Source organism: Corvus brachyrhynchos, unplaced genomic scaffold, assembly GCF_000691975.1.
Source record: "Corvus brachyrhynchos isolate BGI_N302 unplaced genomic scaffold, ASM69197v1 scaffold169, whole genome shotgun sequence".
In the NCBI taxonomy this organism is placed as follows: domain Eukaryota; kingdom Metazoa; phylum Chordata; class Aves; order Passeriformes; family Corvidae; genus Corvus; species Corvus brachyrhynchos.
The window spans coordinates 1,254,465-1,281,309 of record NW_008240030.1 but is presented as its reverse complement, the minus strand read 5'-3'; the positions used below and the strand labels follow the sequence as shown (position 1 = coordinate 1,281,309).

Below are 26,845 nucleotides of genomic sequence, written 5' to 3'. Positions count from 1 at the left end.
AAAGTGTTAGACACAAGGCTGGGTGCCCCAGAATGTGGTAATCAGCTTCTGAGCCAACTTCTGACCCCACCTTAGCCTCAGGAGAGAGTGACCAGATATTTAGGACTTCATACTCAGGTCTTTTCTCCTCACTGCCCCTTCCATTTCAAACGATTCTATGATTCTGCGTGCGAAAGTGAGGAATATTTTCAGCTCTTCTGTAAGCTTCTCCTCAAATTTCCCACAATGCTTTCTTTCCTGTAATTTCTAACTTATCCATATATTTTATGTCTGACATTACGTCTGTTTCATACTTATTCTCCACCTACTTTCTTATAGATAAAAACCTGTCAGAGTTTAGAGTGTTGCTCAAAATCTAATTTTGTGTCATTTTCTAATGTCTCACCTGGGGTGTTTGGGAGAATATGTCTTCACCTGAAACAAAAACTGCAAGGATTATACATTTCTAACGTTAAAATTTTACCAAGGAGACACTTGCCAACAATAATTTTGTGACATTAATTCCCAGACATGGAAGATACTGTCTAAGTGCTTGGCCTCAGTATAACTAAATACACAGGCTTCTGTAGTGGCCTGTAAGTAAACATATAATACATTTCATTCTTTGCTGTGCTTGGGGTTACAGCTGAGTGAAGAACACTAAGCAAAGCTGGAATAGCTACATGAGACACACTAGCTGGATAGAGAGGATATCCCTAGATACCTAATTAAAATATCTGACTGTAGTTGTAGGTCCTTCGATTATTTACTCTTAAATCTCTCAGTGCAATGAAAATTATTCACGCAAATTCCAAATAAGTACAAAAGCAGCTGCTGTTAAGTAGTTAATCTAGACTTAGACTAGCCTTTAAACTCCTTCACTGCTTATCATGAAAGGAACAAAACATTTCATCTTTCAGAGGCAGCAACTGAGACTGTGATGTTATCTTTCTTACAGTATGGCTTTGAACTGTGACATTTATTCTGACTTCCACCTTCATTCCTATTCCTACCTTTGTGCTGAAAGAGAATTTCATTCGTATTTGCAGATATTCTTTTGTAACTTTTATTCAACCTTTACCTTGAGGCTTTCTTTTTCCCCTTAGGAAAGTTTTTTTTTTGAAATTTGATCAATTGAATTTCATGATCACTTTTGAAAGCAAAGAACACTTTATGATAGCTTTATCTCTGCAATAAAGGGTATGTGTTAACAGAAGGGATCCAACTGAGGGAGATTCAAATATTTTAAGAATTGTCAATTTGACTGATACTGTCTATATGGAATCATTTGAGGACATGAAGGTGAACATCCAAGGTGTTATTCTAGCCCATCTAAATGCAAAGATTTTCTAACAATTTTAACAGAGCCTGGATTCTGCCCCTTCCTTTTACTTACTTCACTGAAAAGATAACCAAGCAATAAATAAAAATGTGAGCAACAATTCCTTTCTTTTATTCCAGCATAAGTGAGCAGGGAGTACAGATGGGGAACAGAACAGAAATTGGTTACAGGACAAAATCATCAAGTGACTGTGAACATGGTCTGATTGACAAACGAAGATGATTTGAGCTTCTGAGACTTCCGAAAGCGGAGCACTACATGATACATGTGCAACAGGCTTGCAGAGCAAGTCTTTGAACCTGAGTTCAGAAGAGAAAGCTCTGAGCAGAAAGGGCACGGTTCAGGAGAGGCTGAAGAGGTATATTGTAGCAATGCTACTTTATAAAAAAAATGAAGTAGCAAGGGAAAAACATAAACCTATTTACTGAAAAGAAATACAGGAGTTTAGACAAAGGGTCATGTCCCCTTAACTCTGCTTTTCCCTAAAGCAGACACAGCTGTTGCTGCTTGTCTTTGAAGAACCCAATTATTTTCTCCATTTCCCCCTTCTTCCTTCTCTGTCATGTTCCTCATAATTGCTTCCTGTATTTTCATATGAATAGGAGTCAGTGATGTGAAGAACTAAAAACCTTAAAACCTAGCACGTTCCTTCTCCTTCCCAGAAGAATGGATTCCTCTGCTCTGCCATTGAAAGAGGAAGTGGAGGAGTCAAAGCAGAAGCAGAGAGCTGAAAAGAGAATGTGGAGGTTCCTTGAGTAATGTAGCATTCAGAGGCAATGGTTAGGTCCTCACTGAGTTATAGGTGGCTGAACAGTGCATTGTCTAATGCCTGGCTTAAAGTCTCTCCTTTGTTCTACATATTTCAAAGGTGTCAAGCTAATAAGAAAAAAACCCTACCTATATTTAATGAAAGGAAATTATTGAAACAATTCCAAGATAGAGAACCTGTAAATTAGACTGAAAACTAAGAAGAATTGGTTTTTATTTAGTTTGTATTTTCTGAGCTGTCCACTTACCACAGTAAGTACAACAGTAATTTTGAAACCCCTACTTATCTTACATTTGAACCTTTCAGGAAGTTTCTATGGCAATATTAGCATTAACTTTGTCTGTTAACTGACTCAGCATCTCATGACAACCAGCCTATTGGTGAAAAGCACTGGGCCTGTTACTGCTCCTGTTAGTGTTCAGAAGCCTCTTGTTCAGTCTGATGTTTCTACATTCTTCTACTTGGTGAAAGAAAATTATTGAAAAGTAAAAATTTTATTAGAAAAATACTTATTTTTAATATAGGGTTTCTTAAATTTACTGATTGCTTAGGGTTTATCTAAAAAATAGATGGGAAGTAGTATGTTTCAGTTAAGGAGCCTTGTTGCATAATCAAGAAAGGAAAAATTCCCCAAACAGCAATGCGTAGCTTTTCATTTTCTTTAGAGAATGCTGATCTATGCCAGCTTTTTCGCTAACACAGATTAGTCTGTCTTTCCCAGTTTCACTGCATTGTCTGTCACACCGATCCTCCGGCTCCTTTCTCTTCCACACCCATGCCAGCCATCCTTGTGAGTGAACAAACAATCTCGAGACAGGTGCCTCTCCCACCACAGGCAGACACATGGTCAGAGGCAAGAACAGACAATGTAAAAGGTTAGGTATGGAGCAGGGCTCCCAGTTGTGAGACTCTCTCCATGTCGATAGCGGAATTTGTTCTGCAGTGACTATAATTTTAGCCATCTATATTAAAGCACATCTAAAAATTACAAGAAACTAATCTGGTCCTTTTTATATAAAAGGATAAATAGAGCATTTTATTAACACTTTTTGCAGCAACAAAAGTGACACAGTCCACATCTTTTTCATTAAACACAGCAAAAGCTATGATCACATTTTACATCACTTTGAGGCACAAAGCAAAATACTTCTTTTTTTAAGGTCAAGGTATGATTTGCATTTAAAAAAAGGAGAAAGAACAATCCTCAAGTTGTATATTGCGGTAGCAGGGTTTCCAATCACTAGCACAATACAATGAACAGACCAAGAATCCAGAATGGATTATTACATACAATAATAATCATTTGATTGAATTAAGAAATGGATCATTGTTGTCATTTTAGAGTATTAAGAAGTGGTCTGGTGTTGCTAACTTCAGTTGGTTCAGTTTGGTTCAATCCCAACAACCCCGAGTATATACAACAAGCTAAATGAAGGTTAATACATTATCTAGAAGATTATGCACTTCATAATGCATTGCACTTATTGCTTGGTACACTAATGTTGCAGTCACTGTTGAGTTATGCTAAAAAGACAAGCATGATGCTTGTTGGCTTCTTTCAACCCAACACTAGTTATTTACCACTTTGGTTTGTTGTGAGTTTTTATGTTACTTATATTCAGTGTCCATTATTATTAGGTTTGATCGAAAGACAAATACATCTTTTATTTCAGGGATTTCTAAAATAACAACATTTTCTATAATTACAGTATCTTCAATAAACATATCTATGTATACAACTGTGGCACGATGTGTAAAAATATGAAAGCTATTAAGGGAAGAATAAGGGTTAAATTATTCTCTGTTTCTTATATTGGTTTCAAAATATTCTGCAAAAAAAAATGCATCCTTTTTCATAGGGCTACTTCCTCGTAGTAAACTTCTCTTTGGAATTTTGTAAAAGACTATATTTTTTTCTATGTTATATTGGGTTTTTTTCTCTTTCTAAAGACACCAGTACAAATTCAGAATATACTGCAAAGAACAGAATAATAAAGCTTGTTTTTTGATAAAGGGATTTGCCAGGCTGCCTGAAAAGTCAGACTTAATATTATATATTGTTGTTATATTAGTTGATGAATGCAGGGGAGAACATGACAATGTCTATAATTTCATGAGGTCCTGTAAAGAATAGAAATAAGAATTTGTGCCCAAACATTCAGTATAAAACTCCTAAATAATTCCGTTATTTATCACAGAGTAGCCTGCAGCATGTAATCATGATAAACATACAATATGCCCTATTTGTTCTTTAGGCTTGATACAATTACCATTAAGGGAACTGGATCAATCCTTGTAAACGCCTAGGACTCAACCTTTCTTCTTCAAGAAAGTTCTTGTCCTGGACTAAACACACAACTCCTACATTGCACTGAGTAAATGTGTGTCTTTAACATGGTCTCTTTCAATACAGTGTAACAAATATATAAGTGCATTTTTAATGATCAAGTAATTTTGGCTTTCTAAAAAGAACATTAGATGTGCCAACTTGGTTGCTTAGTTGTGCTTTAATCTTTAATTATGAGTTTTAGCTCTTGTATACTGTAAAGTATCTAATTGCCTCTATAGTTTTGACCAGTAAACCCTTAAAACTCTAATGTTTATAGAACAAATATAACCTAATGAAAGTGATAACATCACAACTCATACAGATTGCACTTTGATGTATTTTTTTACAGTAAGACCTTCCTGTTTGATATGTGTTTATATGTTTATACCACATTTTATTTCTGTGTGCAAACAATCACAATGAATTTAATCACAAACACTACAAAATATACCAAATATTTAGGTTTGTTATGAATAATCTCTTTCCTTGTAGTTGTATGAGTCTTGTACTTCCTCTTGTACAAATTCCTCTTTTTTCTCCCAGCCATTAGGCCAGCCACCATTGACCTGGGTTGTAGCACCGTAAGACTTGGTGGTACCATAATTTACATAATTCTGAGTAATGTCCCCTGTCTCTTCAGCAAGTTCATCTTCATGAATAAAGCCACATTTCTCTTCACTTGTTTGTTCAGGGTCTGCCCAAGGTTGTTTCTCTCCTGAAGCAAATATGCCATAGAAGATCACACCTCCATAATGAACTAAAGCAGCAATGAGGAAGACATACTGCCATTCTTCACGTGTCTGTAAAGAAGAAATTCGCTAAATCAGAGTAGCACATAGATTTACCTAACTCTTCTGAGTTGGAAGATTTAAATTAGAGATTGAGGTTGTGAAAGTCAGCACAGCTAAAACATTTAAGTGTCCATTTTAGAAATTTTGTATCCATCTTTCTTTGAAAAATTTATCAGTCCACAAAAGCAGCAACCTAGTGGGCATATAGTGAAGCATGCCTCAAATCTGTATCCCTGGATGCAAGTTCCAGACTCCAATATGGATATCCTGGCAAGCTGTATTACAGAAAGGTCTTTCTCTTGAAACCAACTGTATCAAACTGAAAGATTTGAAAACTGTATTTCCATTTACCTTGTTCTTTGTCATTGCTCCAACAATTATAGGGCAAACCATTCCAGACAAGGTCCCGACTCCATTAGAAATCCCCATTAAGATGCTAGCATACCTTGGGGCAATGTCTAAATGGTTGACATTGAATCCTGCAAGAGAAAGGTCAGTGAGCATTCACACCAAGAGCAGAGCAGTACTTCAGTTGAGAAAAGTGACCTGACATTTTTACTGTAACATATTTGGTCTGCTTAATTGCATTTCTTTATCCCTGTAAGACTTACAATGCTTAAATATTCCTAGAGACACTCTGGGTTTTCATTTTCTTTTAAGAGTACATTTTAAAGGGATACCAGGTTAATTTTCTCCCAGAATTGCAGTTTAAGAAAACCCCAAAACTTCCCAGTAGTGTCTGAGTGGAGTAGAGAACCCAGAAAATATTTAGGCAGGGAGAGAGTTCGTATTTCATAGTCCCTTTCATGACCATTTCATGCTGTAAATAACGTGTCATTTCTTCTTCCAGTTTGTAACATGTTCTTTCCTACTGCCCACATTTTTATTTCTATCACATAGACCAGCAGAAGCGAGTTCTTTTCTAATCTTCAGTGGTAAATTGCAGAAAAAAGACAGTATCTCTAACTGAATAACTAATTAATTTTGATAGATATTTACTTGTTCTCTTGCATTTTCAGCAGCCCAATTCTGTTGAAAATGGAGGCAGTAACTACTTAAATAATCTAAAGGGACAGAATTAATTTTTCCCAAAATAAGTGCTTAAGTAAGTGAAAACAGAAACCAAACCTTTGGATACAGATAGTAAAAGGGAAAACGCAGGCAGTAGGATATGGTCAGTTTAGGGAAAGTGCAATACACTTCCCAAATTGTACAAACCAGCAACAATACCTTGCAGAATGCATGAGATTAAGGACAGATTTGATTAGAGGAGATTTTATATGTTTGGCACAAAATGAGAGAGCCTGTTTGAGACATAAGGAATCAGCATGGGAGAGGATACTAAAATCACAGCGGGAAAAAAAGGGAAGGCCAGGTGATTTGTGTTTGCTGAACTTTAATTCAGAAAAAAATTCTAGTAATTAGGTCCCAAATTAATAAAATAATATAATACTAACAGCCCCAAATTAATAAAATAATACAATATTAATGAAGCAATAACAAATACACGGTGGAAAAACAATAAAAGACTTCTATTTAAGCAAAGATGTGTAAATTTAGGTATCATTGTATAATACCAGTCCATTTGTCTTCTATGTTTGATTTCAAGAAAAATCTGTAGTGTGTATTAGCATTCTAATGAGAAGAGAGTCTAATTTGCTGCAATGAATATGGAAAAGATTGAATTATTTGAACAGAAATAATCTAATATAAAAGCTGTAATACCAAACGTACTTTCCTTTGTAATGATCATAAATAATGTCCTTTGGGAATTCCAAAGTGAGTGGGCTTTTTAATTACTATCCATGAATAAAAACAAAGCTAGATGTTCTATCTCTTAAGATAAAATAGTTTAGTATTAATAGTAATATAATCTTACCCGATATGGCAAATCCACTAAAGCCTACAGCAAGCACTAAGAATGAAATAGCCACTCCTTTGCTGTGTGAATATCCCACCACGAGAAGAAGAGTTGCTTCCATACCAAAACCTGGTGAAATAATAAATAAAACCAGGCATCAAATTTAATTCCCTCTCAAATACTGCAGGCCTTAGGATGCCATGACATTTCATAGGAACACAATAAAACATTACCTCAGAGTGGGATACAATCAGGTATTTCTTTCATCTCTAAAAAACACATGTTCTTCCTCTCTCAAATAATCCTTATTTTACTCTTTGTATGCTAATTTATTGCTACTTTCTGTCAGTTTTAAGATGAAAATAAATACTTGTGATGTGGTTAGGTCACTCCAGCAAACTCTCATGGGAATAGACATTTAACCTGCTTATAAATTTTCCAGCCCTTACCACAGGTAATGTGGCTTTAACACCTCAGAAATCAAGGATGTAATCTCAGGTAGTTGTCTGGGCTCTCTTAGTGCTGAGGGTGTTTAGATGAGGAGCTAAGACTGAGTAAGTAGCTAAGAGTAGGCAAATTACCCTCCAAAAACTCATCTATTTCTTTAACAGTCTAAATGCTTTTCCAAATACCAAATAACTATATGGAAATGGCGAATGGGAGCACCTGTATTTTCTTTTATTTAGCAACAACATCTGCATTACATAAAAAACACAGAAAGTATTGCTTCCTAAGTACATACAACTGTTCAGTTTGTTTCTTTATTCTATACAGAACACAATATGAACATCAAATCCCTCCAAGAAACTTTTAAATTAAATACGAACTTACCTCCGCAGTTCATTATCTTTCTCACATTAGTCGTTGAAACAATCTGCCTGCTTCTTAAAAAGTCTGCAATTTGTCCCCCAATGGGAACAATAATTGTCATCACTAAATGCGGCACAGCAGATAAGATACCCACCTAAAATTAAAATTAGAATTAGCAAAGTATAAACCATAAGAAAACCTTGATTCTTCATTTTCTGAAGCATTCAGCATCTAATTAATTATTTCTTTTCAATGTCAGGCTCTGTGTTAAAATTAAAAGTCTTCGGTTATGAAAACTGCTGATCTGAAGTTTTTATTTTGTTTTATTTTATTTTATTTTATTTTATTTTATTATTTTATTTTATGAAGTACAGTGAGAATTTTTAAGAACCTCTGATGCCATCAAACTTCTTGTTTATAGATTCTTTTCATAGTTTATATTTAAGCTAAAGCCTTTCCCCCCCTCACTTATAGTCCTCCTGTCCTTTCTTTTCAGAAAATTCATGATCAAACATGTAACAGTGAATTGCTACATTTCTTTTGGTGTTTAGTGCAGCTTTGTGGTAAGCCTCTCATGCCTAGACAGATTCCCTGTGGATCATCATCATGTGCACAATGGCCATTTGCCTTTGATTTCTGACCAAGCCTCAAAGTGCACGTGGGCAAAAGATATGTCTGAAAAACTTTGTATGTAGTGAAAGATAAAATACTAAATATCCATTGGTGATATTCAAAGTGCTATACATACACAGCAAAATAAGACATAGTACTTTTGTGATGACTGTTCCAATAGATTGTATGCACATATTCATATTTACCTTACAGGTCTGATCCAAACTTCACATGAATCATGTGGAACCTTAGATCACCCCTATACCTCACATTTTGCCACCATCTTGTCTCCTTTCTAAATGAGAAAGGGGAGGCAGTTCTCACCACATTAAAGGGGCATAGAGAAAGGCGATAAATTATACTATCCTACCTAGAACAAGATGGCCCTGCTTTTCAAAAGGCACCTGGAAAAGTCCATTTGTTAATGCTTTCTGCACAGTTTTGGTGAGATTCTGCAACCCCTGGGGCATCAGGGACAGACTGTAATGGGTCTGCTGATAACTTTTTAATACCAAGCGTGATCTGGTTTTCAGCACTTGACTTGCAATGTAGCCCCACGCAGATCACCACTAAATCTCATCCTCCACCTTCCCCTATCCCATCCTTTTTCATAGTTGTTACTTCACTTATTCATGCTGGTCAAGGAAACAGGAACTGGGATGAGTAAAATTTAAGATGTAAATCCATGATAAAGATGCATAACAATTTTCTTTCCTATTCTTCATAAATACTATAAATGTAGTTCTGATACTTACTTAGTTAAGACAAAAGCTTTGCATTCTTTTTACATACCTTGCTTATTTCAAATCCAAACACTTCCTCAAAGTAAGCAGGCTGACTAATTAGCAGCAAGTAAAAAGTCCAGCTTCTACAGAAGTTTGCAACTATTATTGCATAGACTGGCATAGATGTAAAAAATTTTCTCCATGGTGTTTTGTATTTCTGAAACATAGGAAGGGGATCCAGTTACCATGTTGATCATTGTCAACTATCCATCTTCCCTTTCCTTACCCTTTTTTTAGCTGGGTCCAACAAGCACATATATGCACAACATATAAAAGTTACTACAAAATGCACAAGTGGAGAAACTCAGCGATACTTAATTGTATCACAACACTCATGTACAAGTGCTTTTATCTCAGCCATATAAACATGAACATACATGGACATAAGTCCAAAATAACAATGTCTTTAAAAGACAATATTGTTGTATGTAAGGCAACAGTAACTACATGATTTCATCGAGATTTATTGCAAACACATATTTTATCATTTAAATCTTAATTGCAGTATTCTGCTTTTTTTTTTAAATCAAGCCTCAGCTGAAACTGCTTGGTCAATACATTTTTGGTTTGTTTTATTGTATTTTTAAAATAAATTGCATAAAGAAAAAAAGAAAGACAGATGGACAGTCCTGCTGAGTCCCAGCACCTCTCCACAAGCCCAGGCTTCCACCCATCTGCGTTGATCCAAGTACAGGATCCATACCCAAATAAGTGCTTGAAAATCACTCCAGCAAGAATTCAGGCTGAATTTAGTCTACTGTTGATTTGAATACTGGCTTTTCTTCAAAGAAAAACAGCCCATAGATGGATATGTGCAACATCCTCTATACCTATTAAATTACACTGAAGTGAGAGCTAAGGATTAATTAAGTGACTTAATTAATGGGAAGCTAACCAGAAAATCTAACTTGATGGTATGGAAAGAATTTCAGCTTAAATATTTTAGAATCAACTGAACTATTGATACAAGACAATCACTTTGAAAAACAAAAGTTTAATTAAAAAGCCACAATAAAAAATAGACAGAAATTATACTGTCCAAATTAGAATTGTATGAACGTCCTTCAAAGTAGCTCATTTTACATCAGATTTTCAAAACCATGAATCCAATTGAATATCAACTAAGACAGTCCCTCAATAACACCTAAAAATGTCAGCTATCAAAGAAATGATTCTGTAATATTTTCAGTTCCTTATTTAATATGGAACAAAGTTTTTTACTAAGACAAAAATTATTAATTCCTGAATTCAATCAAGAATCAGTGTTCTGACCAAGTAGAAAACATAATGAGGGACTCCCGGGAATGGATGCTGTAAAAATTTAAGCAGATGAAGTGAGGCTTAAACAATTTTTTTTATTTTCCTGAGTGAGCAAACATGGCAATAGTTTCTTTAAAGCTTTTCAGCAGTTACAGAAATACAATGATTATTAGTTAGCATGATTGGAGTGTGGCTGGAAAATTCTGAGTTCATACATGGTTTTTAGCAGTTCTTGAGAACGAAACCAGTACAGAACTAAGATTATGAGAGGCTTGATAGCATGTTTCCAGCAAAATTACTGCAGTAATGGGGAATGTTCTTATGGATCTCAAAGCATGTTCTATTGCAACTTGCAGTCTTTCTGGCAGACAAAACATAAAATAGCAAAGATAGGCATTTTCTGATGTTCTGGGAACCTCAAGAGACATGGAGTAGTGCTTTTCCTCCAGTTTGCTTTTAGGAAGAGGAAAACCTTCCAGAAATTACTATATAGGAAGGAAACTAACTGTTTAGCTCAAGATACAAGTCTAAATAAAGCTGCAGTTTCAAATGTAGCTGTACCTCTTTTTTATACTTTGGAGTAGAGAAAGAGGCATAAATTCCATGAGTCATCTGCTAGAAGGACTGGAACCTATGTTCTCTTAGTGCAAAACCAGTATCCACCCAGAAATCCACCAGCAGATTTCAGATCTTCCCACCCCCCAGAAACGCATTTGTTCAAATTGTTCAGAGTACACTTTTTGGTCTTAAAGGAGAGCGTTTGATTTTTTGTTGTTGTCTTTATTTGGGTGCTGGGATGTTTGGTTTTTTACTATCTCATTGGAAACCAGTGTGTGAGGAATATTCTTACTTCCATTGCACCTAGGAGGTTGGCACTCTCTCCAATGCTTTCTTCTATGTATCTCCTTTCTTCATCTGTGATTGTAGGATGCTTTGCAGGACTCTCATATGAAACCAAAAGCCAAAACATGTACCAGACTATACCAAAGCTCCCTTTGGAATGGAAAGAAAGACTTTAAAAAGAAATGCACAGTAAAGCAGCAAACAAGGAAGAAAAATCTGTGAAGAATTACAACAAATTTAAATGACAATTGTTGTTAGTGCTTCTTTTCTGAGTTATCTCAGTAGAGATAACTCTCCAACAGAGAATTTGATCCTGTGAATAATATTTATGCACAATACATGCAGAGCTATAGCACAGTGAAGTAGTCTTTGCTTCATTTACAGAATGATTTCACTGTAAGTGAATATTCACTGATCTTAACATCAATTTGTACAATGCAATGCAATGAAACAGCTTCCATTTCATTTCACCAAACTGTAAATGGAGGTCCATTCTGCTTTAAGATGCTGCTGTTTGATTACTGCACTAAATTTTTTACCAGCAAAATAGAAGAGACTGCCATTTTTTTCAACATAGCAATGCACTTCCTGAGTAGTTTATTAAATTTCTATAATTCTTCCACCTAATTCACACAAATGCAGAATGTATTCCCTTGGGACACTCTTTTCCATCAGTGTAGGTTAACACAACTAGTGGGAATAAAGTTATATAGGTCTTCAGATAAAAATCAGGACAACTTATTCAGGGCAAGTACTCTAAATTTGCAGTTTTATCAGTGTGAGAGATGTTAGTGTGAGCAGAGATACTATAGATCTGCCCAGAAGTTCGCACTGCTTGTGGTAAAGTGATGAAGGTTTCAACATGAGCTAGCTTTTCTTATTTAATCATGTTGCTTTCCTACATACTCTTCTCTTTAAATTCTGTTCTTTCATTGTTCTTTTCTCTAGACTGTATTTTTAGCTTTGCAGTCCCACTTCTCTGGGGTTTTTGTCCTCTTAACAGTAACTTTTACATTTTTAGAAAGGGTAGAGTACCACCCAGTATATTGCACTAGAATCCCAGCTAAAGGCATTGCAATGACAGCTCCTGCATAGGAACCTACAAAACAAGACATGTGGATGAAAAGGGAGAAAAAATCAGTTTCAAAACACTTGTACACTACAAATGAAAGGAAGACAAAAATACAGAGTTACTTACCACAAAAGGAAGTGGTTGCTAACCTACTTCTTTCTAATGGGGGGGCCCACTTGCTCCAAATACCGTGGCAGGCAGGGTAGGTGACCCCCTGGGGAATGGGTGTGCCACAAGTTAGCTAATGCTGATCAGTCACTCAATTAATTGTCTTTGCATGAGTTTTTATTTTCAATTGCTATAAATAAGAAGTTGAGAATGCTTTGCACTTTTATAGCAAAGTCTGAGCACAGCCACAGAAAAACTTCAATATCTATTCAAGATGAAATGGGTTTTGTATATCACTCCAAATCATTAAAGAGACCTTATGAAACAAGTATAAAACATATTTGCTTTTGCTCCCCCTCCCACTTCCAGGAACGAATTGCAAATAATTAAAGATCAAGAGTATTAGTGCACAAGAGCCAGAGTCAAAGGATGACAACAGAGACTCTCCGAAGTCTTTCTAAGGCAGGACTGATTTATCCAACCCTTACTTTTTTATCAAACATTTGAAGTATAATTTAGGAAATATAGATTGAAGTGTCTCTGCTCTAAAACTAGAATATAATATCTATAGCAGCTTAGAAATACAATTTCAAGAGAAGTTTTTCACTCTCTTTGTCTTTAATGAACCTCCTTGAGCATGTAAAGCAAATAATTGAATGATATTATTTGACTTGATTTTAAACCAGCTACCTTTTAGGTCTCTCTTCAAAACCAGCCTTTAATTTAGATGTAGAAAAACTAAACCTGTAGCATTGAAATTTTAGAAGATGTTATATGAAATGTACAATAATCGCCCATGAAATTCCTGATTAAGAATTATGGTATATGCATATATATTACATAGGTTCTATAGATTCACTTTTCTCCTTATCTGACATTTTGTTTCCTCTGCAAAAAGCAGAAAAATTAGTATCTTTTTGCAATTACTGAGGGTTTCACAAATGTTGAGATGATGAGCCTCAATATGCAGAAAATTGTAAAATACCTTTTTCTGTTTTGAAAGAAGATCCTGTAACCAGTTTCCTGCTCATTTCAGTATTTTATCATTTTTTTAAAAACATACAAAGACATAATCATAAGATTGTCATAATTTATCATGAACCTTCTCCAAAAAGTCTTCTTTGGAATGTTTTGCATTCATAGTTCCTTTGAACAGTATCAGAGAAATGTGTGAGTCTACAATAGCTATTTTACTGTGTAATTCATTACCCCCTAGCTTCTCTTCCACTCATCTTTGCAGTCAAACACTCTGTGCATGCATATCACTTGCCAGGAATGGATCCAGATTTATACACACATACTTTAAGAAACTGGTTACCTGAAAGTCACCTAACTTTCAGGCACTTTCTGCACCCCCTTTTGGAATCTTTTAATATGATAAAGCACACTGGTTAAAAGCAGTTCATGCAACAGAAGTTGTGTGGCCACACAAAAGTTGAGGGGCAAAGAACCAGCCGTCACAGGACCAAAAATGTGTCAGGAAGGAAGGAGGGAGGGAGGGGGAAGGGAAGGGGACAGGGAGGGGAGGAGAGGAGAAGGGGAAGGGGAAGGCGAAGGGGAAGGGGAAGGGAGAAAAGAAACTCAATTTTTTTTCCTCTTTTAAATTATGGTAAATCTCTTATTCATTCCAACAAAAAAATGGCATGGTCAGGACTTAAGATACTACCATAAGTTTTCATTATGTATTTATTCTGCGATGCTGGCCAGCAAGTAACTGTTGAGAATTACACCAGTATAAGCCTTATGCAGTATATGAATTTAGTGAAACTTCAGTGCTAAATGCATATTCCACTGGCTTCTCAGCCAGGGAATACTTTGCCATGAAAGTTTATAGCTGAAGGAAAATCAAATAGCTATAATTCATACATTGAAATCCTTTATACTCAAGATCAACATTAAATTCAAAACCTTTTCTATTTTCCTTCCAAAGCTACAATTGCTAGTTAAAAGCTAACAAACATCTATCACATTTACTAGTTATTTTATAATTTTTCCATACCTCTACAAGGCCCTGCAAGATCCTAACGAAGATGACACATCCATAGTGCACCCTGGCTGCAGATGGTATTAGCATGTTGAGGGAGGATGTCAGCAGTATAGCAGCACCAAATACTCTGCAAAGGTGGAAAAAAAGGGAAAGTGAGCAACCTCAGTGTTGTTCCAATTGACTTATTCTACAGATGCTCATATATCAATATAGATGTTCCCTACATGTGTTCTTTATATGAGGAACATACTAATTGGACTGGATAAGTGTCTGCTTCCATCTAGTGTAATAATCTGTCTGGTAAGACCCAGACCAAACATGGATGTATTTATCTATTTAGCATGATTTCCTAAGGAAATATATCTTATGCAGTGGCAGATATAGATATTACTTTCCCTATAAACACCCACTTTCCTTTAATTTTCACACTAATTTCAACCAAATCTGATTGAATTCTCCACCCTCTGGAAACAAAATTAGAAACTGTCTCCAAATGGTTTGCTAAATCAAGTGGTCAGTAAAAGAGTTTCTCATGTGCTTTAATTGTAAGAAAGTGACACCATGCATTCACTCCTTATAAAGAGAATCCACTTTGATACAAGCCAAAAGCAGCAGGAAGAATTTCAAACTGAGCTGGGATTTTCTTAGACACAAGAGTGAACTGATCTGGAAACACATATCCATAGAAAATAGATCATTCTTAGTGCTGTTTTTTCAGAGGCTGCTCACTGAAAATTGCTCATTTTGATTCCACAGCATCCTAACTTCAAATAAAGCACATTCCAAAGTCTAAATAAATGCATGAAGTGGTGATTCATTTTCAAAATTCCACTGATTTGACTGAATTTTTATTTGATTCAATTAATATCCACCCCTGGTAGGAGAAAACCTTCTTTCTAGCATTATTGTGTCTTTTTTTGTATAAAGCTATGTAATGCAAATAAAAATCTGATGACATATGACATCACAGTATCTGATGTGGAACTGATTTGACAGAAACCTTTGACCTTATTTTGTGTTCTTCAGAAAATGGTACAGTGCCATAAGTCAGTGAGAAACAGACCTTGGGCTAAAGAAGCAGGATGAAAATTCTCCTCAAAGACACAATATTCCACATTCTGCATTTAGAATCGGAGTCTGAAACAAATCTTCAAATAGCAAACTGAGTATATGTCACTTTTATTTGACACATATTAAAGGGCATGATAAGGAAGCTTTGCTGAAGAGCTCTTAATCTTGTCTCCTCATTGTGTTCCCTGTGATCTCCATCTCAAGTTAAACAACATCTAGCTGTCTGTACAGCACATTTCTGGCTTTGCTTGTCAGCATGTTCAATACATTTACTGAGACTGGCTGGGCATGTGTTTGTGTTGCACTGTGAGGACTATTTTAACCTAAATTGGCTTCTACTCTTGATTTCTTTATGAGTGTCTACTCCAAAACTACATGCAGTTCTTTTCCTTACAATTTAATACCTCCATACGTTCACATAAACTCCAATGGTGTCTTGTCCTGTAAAATCATGTGAAGATATAATATTAAAAAATGTCATCTCTTTATGAGATTTACAAAATTGTTACAGTAGATAACTGTTTCTTCAAGGAAATTTACTCTAGTTTTTTGATCCTGTATCTGAAATCAGCTTCTACTTGCCACAACTGAAAGCTGTTTCCCAGAATTGCCTCTGTTCTCATGTTCACTAAAGAGAAGCAGTTTCCTTCAGTCTGTTCCTTCTAGAAGACAAAGGAAAATGTAACTGAAGCAGTGATCAGAGACATGCTTCTTCCAGATTAAAATCTTGCCTGTATTTAGACACAAAAATACTAGTGAATATTTAGTTACATCAGGGTGCAGATGAGGAAATAATTCTGCAGCCCCACTTGTGAGTCAATTCTCTGTCTGAACTATGCTTTATAAGAACAATTGCCTCTCTCGCCCCAAAAATAGAAGGATTTAAAAGCAGAATAAATTAGAGTTAAATTATGATTCTTGCAAGAAATGGCTTTTTTATTGTTTTTGTGAATACCTATTAAAAGCGATGTCATGAATGGCTATTTTAGTGAGTCCATTTCCTCTATAAACATTAATCAAGAGCAAATAAATCTTCCTATATTTGCTTTGCATCTCTCAGCACACAATCATAAATATCATCAGTATTTCTGCTTTGTGCCCTTTAATCTTCTTATGTTTATTTCCATAAATACCAAATTCTACCTAAAAAAATATTGTGATATAGTGCTGTTTTTTGTATGAACTTGCTGGTTTATTGCTTTAAATATCTCATTCAACACTATTTATTATTATGTAGATCAAGTAAGAATGATTTTGAGCTACATTCAATCAAAATATATTTGAATGCAGCTCACATTTGAATATATTTAATTGGGAAGTGGAACATTCTGATTGTTCATTGGGCATTTCTAAACTATTTTGCTGACTCACACATCAAACCTTCAAATTGCATAATTCTTTTTTTTCTGCTTACATTTTTTCTGTCTATTAAGCTAGTGATTTATGATCCTTTATGTTTAATTTCTGCACCTTGCCCAATTTTACTACAATGTTAACTCCAACAATGGGTTAGAAAGCTTAGATTTCTTATGTTTTCATGGCAATTGAATGCGTGTGTGCTTCCATTGTCATATGCATTGATAGTTAATGTTCATTCTCAGACAGGTATAGTTCCCTGAAAAACAGTTTCCAGCTTGTTTAGGAGTGTTCATTCCTCTCCACACCGCACTGCATTTTTATACAAGTACTGGTTTGCCCTCTTGATATTCTAATACCACATTGAATGGAGAGGTGTGGCCCTTATCAGACACACAGACTTTAAGCTGCTATGCTCTGTTGTACCTTTCTTCAGTTGTGTTTCCACAGCTGGGCTCTGGAGTGAGACAAGCCTTGCTGCAGGATGTCCCTTGGGCTGAGCTCAGACTAGGAAATCCATGTGGCTGCACTTTCATTCAGAGGTATCCTTGAAAATCCATTTCATTCTGGGCACACTCCAAACCCCACGAAACACGTGGGTATGGCACAAATGAAGAGCTTTAGCAGATTGAAGGTAAACTCTGGGAAAACTGCATTATACCACAGAGATAAAGCAGGTGAGACCAATGACACTGCCATAATTCTTGGCCCTTGCATCAGGATGGAATTAAAATGCCATGACATGTCTTCAGCAGCCTCTAGTCTTGCAAAAAAATTCCTTTCAGTCTCAAAATCAGCAACTGTGGAACTATATGTAGAAGAAAATAACCATAATAATAATAAATACAATAGTAGTATGTTGAGGAGAGGGGAAAAACCCCAATAAATTCTGGTCCTCAAAAGTGACCAGAAGCAGTCCTGAAACAAAACATTATGCCTTACTTATCTATTTCTGTTTCTTGACTGATAGACTCAGTCCCCAAAATCAGCATCTAACATTGATCTTCTCAGTGTTTTGCTGACATTGGCCTCAAAGGTCATGAACTGTGACTTAATCCTCCTGCAATACAAGTAGTAATAATAGCAAAATCATATTTGAATGAGAGACATTTGGGATGGGAGAAGAGAAAGAAAATTACTCTGACAGCTCAGGAGAAGTGCTTAGAATGAAATGAGGTTGCAGGGGGTATTAATCTGTTTGGGTTTCAAGTCATTTGGCTCATTTTTCTCTTTGGGGACAAACTAAAGAGAAAGAAATATATTTATTTTCATCTCTGGATTTCTAATCTCTGCATCTGTACAGCAGCACTAGTCATCTACCTTTGTCAAGCAATTCACATTACGCAAGCATTCTACAGTGTGTTACAGATATTGTTACTCAGCTGGAAGCAGTGTCAGCTCAAAAAGTGGGCTGAGCACAGTGCATGTCAAATGCTGAGTGCCAGATGGGTGACATATTGAGTTACATATAGGATATCTGAAAGTAAGGGGTCCTGGTTGGAGGCATCATTTTACCCCAGTGACTGGGAATGAAAAGTGCTGCAAAGCATTCATAAAGCTAAAGACCCTTTTAGATGTATATGTGGAGGAATCAATCCCTCAGCTGAGTCCCCTGCATTTTTATTTATGTTAATTTTTAATGTATTTGACAAATTCCACAATTATCGATGCCTCTCTTCTCTGAATAAGTAAAGTCACCTTGAGAAAAGGAAACTTATAGATACCAAGTGTGTCTTTTATTAGGGATGGGAAGTACCTTAGCTAAATTTGTCCTATAAAAAATATTGGAAAGTAACTGTATGTTTAAAACAGAATTTTTAATATTTTTTTAAACAAGAAAATGCTGTAGTTTTAAGATGTGTGAATATACGCTGTATCAGTGAATTATTAATGTAATTTCATTAAAATTCAAAATAATTAAAGAACAGTAAGTCTTGGTCACTTACAATGACAAAACATCATTGCATGTATTTTAACAGATTTGCATTGAAAAATACAAAAGCATAGAAAGTATTCAATGGCTTCCATAGAAAATTAATTCAGGACTGTAACTGCATAGTTTTTACCTCCAAAGTGCCACTGATCATCATTTCCCAGAAGACCTATCTACTGAATTGGAAAGTTTGATTATTTTGTTAGTTTGCTAGGGAATCATAGGTGATGTGTAGGTGTGTGGGGGTGTTTGTGAAAGCATTTTGCACCATTACAATAAATTAAATTCAAAATAAGTTAGTTTATTCTGACTGTAAACAGGAACCTATGGAAAATGTAACCATGTTCTTTTCTGAGAAACCTCTGCATTTGAAAATTTTACATGAATATTGATCGTATTCTAGAGAACATTATTTTCATTGAATGAAGTAAGGGTATTGAACAAATATTGGATTTGTAAACAGTGATAAAACATTTTCCCTATTCTTAGTTACAAATGTGTTAGGTAAGGGTGGAAAATAAAGAGGATTGAAAACATGAGTTTTCTTGTGAGGTTTTCCCAACCTAGTTTAAAGATTAGATGAAAAAATTCTGTCATTATAAAATAAATGAAATTTATTTGGATTCAAGTTGGTGAGCTGGTTTGCTTTACAGAAATCATACGAAATATGTTGAACAGAGACTTATTTTATGAAACATGTATAAAAATTTAAGCTAGGTTTTGACTCTCCTTTGCTGTTCTTTCTTGAATAGTGCTTGTTTGGGAGAGTCCTAGTGCAGCATCAGCTCTGAGCAGCAGAATATGTATCACATAATGTGACTTTTTAGACTATTCTGTCAACTCAAGATTTGTAAAATTTATTCTTTGACTCTACCTACTGTCTTTCGTCTGTGACATGCCTTCTACTGCAAAGGGCCAGCAGCACAGCATAGACATGATTATGTTGTATACAACCCAAAGAATATTTTGTCTGCGAGGAACTGCAAGCCTCAGTGCTGTATTAAATGCTTCATTTTTTCCAGTAAAACATAATGTCTAGAAAGGAGCAAGACAGGAGCTAGCTGGAATGTCTGTGGGCTTATAGCAGCTTTTCAGAATCCCTTCTTCTGCAAATGTTGCTGGCAATGACAGTTTGCGACCAACTTTCTAACTTAGGTTTTTCTTTGAATATATAGAAATTTCAGGGGTTAACTGACACTTAACGGTTCCCTCCTTACAAAACATATCTCTACTCATATCAGGTGTGATGAGGGCCTTCTAAGACTTTGACATAGAACATTTTGATGACCTGAATTTGCTATGGTTTGATCTGCCAGGTTTGAAGATAAAAAAATCCCAAAATATTCATGAGACTTAGCAAAACAGATGATACAAGGGACTGGATCAAGCACTGGTGTGAAATGCCATGCAAAGACGAAGTCGATGTATATCACGGACCCAAAGCCCTTTAGCTTTCTGCCTCCCTCAAACCCCACTAATGTCACTGACTCATACCAACACCCCAAACAGTTTTCAGGCTGCGTCTTCCATTGCTTGTTTGCAGACCTATTCTTTGATATCTCAATGTGTATTTTATGAAGAATTTGGGTGCTGTTGGATGACAGCATCATTGCAATTGATGCTGAATGTAAATGACTCCTGGATCATTAAATCCAGATTGTTCTCGTACCAGCAAGTGCATGACACCATCCTTTCATAAGCAGATCAGGTTCCATCTCACAAGTTATAAGCATTTGCCCTACTCAGTAGTAGTTTTTCCTTTCCAACTTTTTACTTCATATATCCAGTATATGTCTTCTACCCAAGCTGTTTTATTTTAATGGTTTTAATCTCTTCAGTATCCACAACCACAGTCCTATCTTTCTTTTGCATCACTAAGCAAATCAGATCCTCTACACCTTGTCTGCTTTTTTTCTTCATTCATTTGCTCACTCTACCAGTCCTCTCTCTTTCCTGTCTGAATTCAGCTGGGGAATCTCTCAAACCTGCAGTTTCGTTTTACAACTCATTATATCTGTATATGTCTAGAGAAAGCTCTGACTCATTTCTTCTAGCTCATTAGCTTTGGGACAGCTTGCTCTTTAAATATGTAATCTGCTAGATAATGTTTCAAACCAAGACTATCTAATTCAAATCAGCTTACTAACATGCAGGGCTTAGGCTGTGGCTCAACTGTCTCTGTTGATGGAGAGGTATATAACACACTTATCAAAGGAATCTTCTGTAGGTTTAATTTTAAAATGTTTTGTTAAGTTGTTTGGGAGGCTAGCTACTATGCATTGGACTCAAAAGCTGGACATCTGTACTGCTTTTTGGAGTGTTTTCTGATACAGGGGCCACATGTTACAGCTGATTGTATCAGGACTGCTCAGAGCAAAGGCAGATTCCTTCAGACCAAAGTGACAGTGACATTAGTGTTTTTATGCAACCAACCTAGATAACATTTTGTTGCATTATACCTGGTGTACTAATTGTTTTGGGGTGAAGTAACAAAGCAAGTAGAAGTGATTAAGGATACCTGTTGTATAGAGCGCCTGCAATTAACGGTCAGAAGCATCCATGGGTTTTGTTTCAGAGAGTGTTTTATTTATTAAATACCACTGCTAATGCAGTAAGGATTCGTGGAGGCTCAGGACCAGGAGAGAACTGGGAGCAAAGTTATTTGACGGCATTGACACACCTGGATGGTATAATCCCAAAAAATAAGAAGTTCATTATCAGCTTGGTCTGAAAGGGGTGTCATGACACAGGGGTTTTAACTGGGTGATATTTAAGGTCTCTTCCAACCCAAACCATACTAGGATTCTCTGAAAGCATCTGGCATAATTTTATGTCAACTGTGTAGTGAATTTTGTTCAGATAATGATTTCAAAGGATTTTTATCAATGGAGGATGGAATGCAAAAATAAGCCCAAATTTCAAACATAACCCTACTCTTGCAGTTATATCTCAACAAGGAGGGCTAAATTATGAAAATTTTATATTTAGTCCTGAAAAAATTACTCAAGAATAAATTTGGTTCTCTGCATTTAGTTTCTCAAGGATTATTGCCCTTCTGTATTCAATTAGTTCCAAAATTCCACATTTGTCAGTGTAGTTATACAGCTGCTTCTCAGTACCAGAGAAAATAATATTTTAGCCTATAATGCTCTTACCCGAGGTGCCTTGAAAGCTAAAAATTAAACACCATTAATGATGGTTTACCTGCTTCCAATGTATATAAACACTGCTCTTACTGACTCTGAAAAGATTTTTTTTGCTTGGTATAGTGCAAATTTTTTTCATTTTTTTCAGCTGTTCCCCATGCATTTTCAGCTGTTCTCCATATTCACCTCCTTGACTGCAAACTGTGAGTAGCCACTCGTGGAAGACTTATACCACCTGTATTGCTTTTTTTAAAATTATATACCTACCATGTCACTTTTTCATCTCCCAATGATATTTGTCTTAGTCTAGTTGTCTTTTTCAGTCTGTAATCACACTGATAACCTTTCTTGGGATAACTTTTACTTATGTTTATGTATTTCAAAGTAGATAAGTAGAACTGAACCCATCATGGGGAGACACTCTTCAGCTATTCTGTGGCATATATAGTCATTTTGACTTTTGTTTAGTACAGGCTAGTTTCCCGATGACTCTGTTGACCCCTCTACTGTAAACATATTCCTGTGAAATGCTCACCCTGACAATTTATGTTTTCTTAAATGATAGACAGAACGTAGTGGGTTTTTTTGACTTGGGCCCTTAATTTGCATTAAATGGCACAGGACTAACAAAGCTGGGATTATGCCATGAATATCAGAGTGGTAGATGAACTCAGCTGCCCAAAACACCAGAGAGAATAATCTACTTTTGCCATTAGAGATAAACAGTTATTCCCAAGCACAAGTTCTAGGTTAAACATGCTTTGTAGGAGAAACACTTAAAACCGATCCTATTTAATAACAATCTGTGGCCAGAACCCATAGTATAACAGCTTTATTTGGCTTTCTTAAATCGAGATAAAACAGGTTATTTTCATTCATGTGTGTATGTGGGAGGAGGAGGATGTATCTCTGTGCTCTTCATACTAAATCCTATTATAAGCCCTTCATGAAGCATTAATATGCAAAAGTCGACCTCCCTCCATCTAATCTAGTATAATAAGGGCTTGGATACATTATTAATTTTTGTCACACATCTGAGGCCCCCTTTTATCAAGCAAAACCCCCATCTAAATCCCTTGTTGCATCATTAAATTGTGAAAACAGCTTCATCATTCATGACAGAAAAATGGAAGGACCCTGAACCATATGGCAGAGGGAGCAGCAGTACCAGCTACCAGTTTCCCCAGTCCCCTTCTTGTAAAGATTGGTACTTAAAAGAATCTGCAATGCATTAGGGTGACAAAATTATCTTGGGGGTTTTTGTGCAATATTGGCTTCTTTGCCTGGAAACAGATGAGCCCCACACCAGTGCCAGGGATCAGAGACCAGTTCAATCTGCAGGATTTTGGACTGAATATGAAAGGTGGGGTTGGTGAGTGCAGCTCTGGGGGGGGTTTCCCCCACAGTGCAAGGTCAGCTTAAGTCCTCAGAAGTTCAGAAGCTGGCACTTGTTTAATCATCCACTAATCCCCTACTCATGCTGTGAATTAATCATTGTTTGCAAATCAGAAAACACACAATATGCCTACCTGCTAAAAGAATGGAACAATTTCTCTTTTTAAAATAGAAATGTAAAGATGTGAACTTCCAGGAAATCTTTCTACTTCTATTTCTAAACCAATACCTTACCTTAATTTTTTATGCTTGTCATTAAGGCTGAGTTAGTGAGATTCTGATTTCACTGACATGCTAATGACAGTTTCAGTGAAAATCTGTGGGACTCTGAGACAAGATGCAATGACAGACAGTTGTCTGAAATACCATTCATTTTATTCATACAAATAATCCTATCAGATTATTTGCTGGGATTAAGGATTTAGCCTTTAATAACAAGAAGAATGGCACTTGAGAAACAAAGATTAATTTGAAGTGAAATGTTAATTTGTATAATTTTATTCAGATTAGAATGACAGTGATGGAGAGTTCAGCATAGATGAGAGATAGTTGCACTGTAGAGAAATGTAATATAGTCATGTAGTTACATTTTTTTAATGTGAATAGTGCCAGGATTTGAGCTTTGACAGATAATAGGAAATATATCATAACCACAGGTGATTTTAATTTAAAAAAAATCAGCATTCTATTCTGCCCTTTGTGTCTCTTTGTGTCAGAAAGTTCTAATGTTTGAGTATGCACAAATGAGCTGAAATGGTCACTCAGCTTTGTTTTATAAAAAATAGTCTGTGGTTATTGCACATTTACTTCTGAAACAATGCTTGGCACATGCAGTCAAAACTGGCATTTCTATTTTAAATATATAACTGCATTGGGAATTGACTCTCTATTGTGTAATCTAACAATGCCCTATTAATTTCAAAGAATATTTCCTGAGTTACAGTAAGTGTTTAAACAGTTCACTTAGGAAATCAGTGAGGATATACTGCCACAGCATTTTAGTACTGCTTTTGGTAGGACAAGGGGTTTGTTATCGATTTCCAACATAAAGAATATTTAAAGGGCTTAAATATATTATTATCAAAGTTTAAAATATAACAATATTTAAATTATCTTGAGATGAGGTGATAAAACCAAGTATAGTTTCACACCTTTCCATATGTGTGTGACAGTACAGCAGGTAGTTTATTCACAGACAGCTGCAGTAGCATGAAGGTGAAATAGGGAATATCAATTTGAATTAAATTATTAAATTTCTAGATTAAAAACAAGCCATGTGCTTAGTTATAGGGCCATCTAGCCTGAAAATCACAACCTTTAACACTTGATTATCCCTTATATTTTGCTTAATTATTGCTCTACTGCAAACATTTCATAATAGCTGAAACATAACTTCCATTATAGGAATTTAAAACCCAATGAAAAAGCTATCACATAATTTCTCTGGTTGGACCAGTGGTGGGTAGTCGTTATTGTTACTATTTAAGCTTTTTTTCATTTGTATGGCTGTCAATTGCTGATTCTTTTTATCCCTTTCCAGAGGACTAAAGCATACACTTATACCAAGCAATTTTCCAGTGGAATTATATGCATACTTAGAATCAGATTACCTCCTAGTAATCTTTTTATATACGTGTATCCTGAATACATAGTTCTTGCTATTTCTTTCACAAGGCATCACTTCATACTGCCATGTTTGAAGCAATTAAAGATCTCTAAAGCAATTTCTAATTTTTCAACACTCATGCTAGTATGAATGTGTCCAAATTACCCACAAAAATCCAAGGTCAATGTCATTGACTTAAATACACTCATTGCACTAAATAAAGAAAAATAAACATTCTAGGATTACACTGACTACTTTGGTAGAGCATCATGCTGGAAGATTGTGGTGTGTTTCTAGTCCCACATGGCTTAAGATTCCACTTAGTGAGACTGCTTTTCAGAGTGGTTCCTCCCTCTCTGATGTTACTTTGCACTCAAGTGCCATATATTGAACAGAACTGAGTTAACCAAAAGTTTAAGATATTATCTGATTGACTGGATCTTTCAGTACCCACAAGTTTATCAGCATTTATACGTATTCCCCAAATGACTGATGAAAAGTGGAGGCCGCAGCAGGTCTCAGCAGTATCATAATGGTATCTGAATCTTTGAAATGTTCATAAACTCTAGCCAGATAATCATCACTCTCCCAACGTGATAAATATCACTAGTCCAGATACAGTCACTGACTTGGTTGTGAAAAACACAAAAAGAAAAAGCAGGGGTTTCATCACACCATTTGGGGCAGATACCCCCAGTAACCTGGGTTCCCTATGGAATATATAGGCAGAGAGATGCCTGGGAATGACACAGTACACCTGAGGCATGAAGTGCTTCCACAGGAATCATAACTAATTAGATAAAATCCACCTATCTTAACTGAAGTAGTCCTCAGTTATTGTCCTAAATGTAAATGATTGTGAAGAAGAGAAAAATCTGATTTGCACATGACAACTTGTGTGTTTCTACTACTGACTTTTCCTGGCAGTGTCCCTGCCATTGTCTTGCAAATCTTTGTACTTGCATCACTTTACATCTGAATTGGTTCAAATGGCTTTTCTGATGTTGTTTGGGTGAATGAAGACTGCTTTTGATTCTCTGAGTCAGATTTTGTAGGCTTTGCTCAATCAAAACTCCAATTAATCCTGAGCAGTTACAGATTGTGCAAAGATGCAAAAATGATTAAAGGAGGAAGAAAAGGTAAATAGTCCTTTAAATGGCTGTTAATGGCTATTTGAAAAAGCCTTTTACACTTCTGAACGAGTATCAGAAAGATGGCACTTATAAACAGAAAGACAACAGACACCTCAATTTAAAAATTATGTGTTTTGATTTATTTGATTTAAAGGGTAGGATATTAGTGTTTTCTCACTCATCTCTCCATTTGTATATACTCATTTCTACTGTAGATCTGTCTAAAAGCTATTTATCTTGAGACCATTTTTTGCTTTAGCCACCCTCTCTGCTTCCTCTCAGTCTCAAGCACACATAAGCCATATTGCTCGTCAGGCTAAGCCTCTCTGCCCATCCAGGCCTACCTTTAATGTTGCTCACTCCTGAGAAGAGTTAAAGGTATACATGGTAGAGTTTAGTATCCATTTGCACTTAGTGTGGTACTGGTTTGAAGAGTGGCACTAGGACCTTTGCTGCCTCTGCAAACCATGAGCCTGTGGCATTAAGCATGGATGTGAAAGCCTCATGTGTCTTGAATACTCAGTGGATCTAATTAACAGGTAGAATCGCACCCTGGGTGCTTGAAAAATTGCCAGACACCATAGAAACGAGTCCTTAAGTCCCTGGACCATCTGCACTTTCTTTTCATTGTGGAAGTCTCATTTAAACATGTTTTTC

The 26,845-nt window shown here is 35.9% G+C and overlaps 1 protein-coding gene across 1 annotated transcript in view; it reads right to left on the bottom strand.

Moving 5' to 3' along the window:
- Positions 1-1,409: 1,409 nt before the first annotated feature.
- Positions 1,410-26,845, bottom strand: part of SLC17A6 (solute carrier family 17 member 6) — a 30,578-nt gene continuing 5,142 nt past the window's right edge. Inside the window, exons 4-12 of the mRNA XM_008640902.2 lie at positions 14,561-14,675; positions 12,580-12,667; positions 12,409-12,480; positions 11,389-11,546; positions 9,286-9,435; positions 7,903-8,035; positions 7,090-7,200; positions 5,562-5,689; positions 1,410-5,219 (exon numbers count right to left, since the gene is read on the bottom strand). Coding sequence (XP_008639124.1) covers positions 4,887-5,219; positions 5,562-5,689; positions 7,090-7,200; positions 7,903-8,035; positions 9,286-9,435; positions 11,389-11,546; positions 12,409-12,480; positions 12,580-12,667; positions 14,561-14,675 — 1,288 coding nt within the window. The 3' untranslated portion in view covers positions 1,410-4,886. The remainder of the gene's footprint in view (positions 5,220-5,561; positions 5,690-7,089; positions 7,201-7,902; positions 8,036-9,285; positions 9,436-11,388; positions 11,547-12,408; positions 12,481-12,579; positions 12,668-14,560; positions 14,676-26,845) is intronic.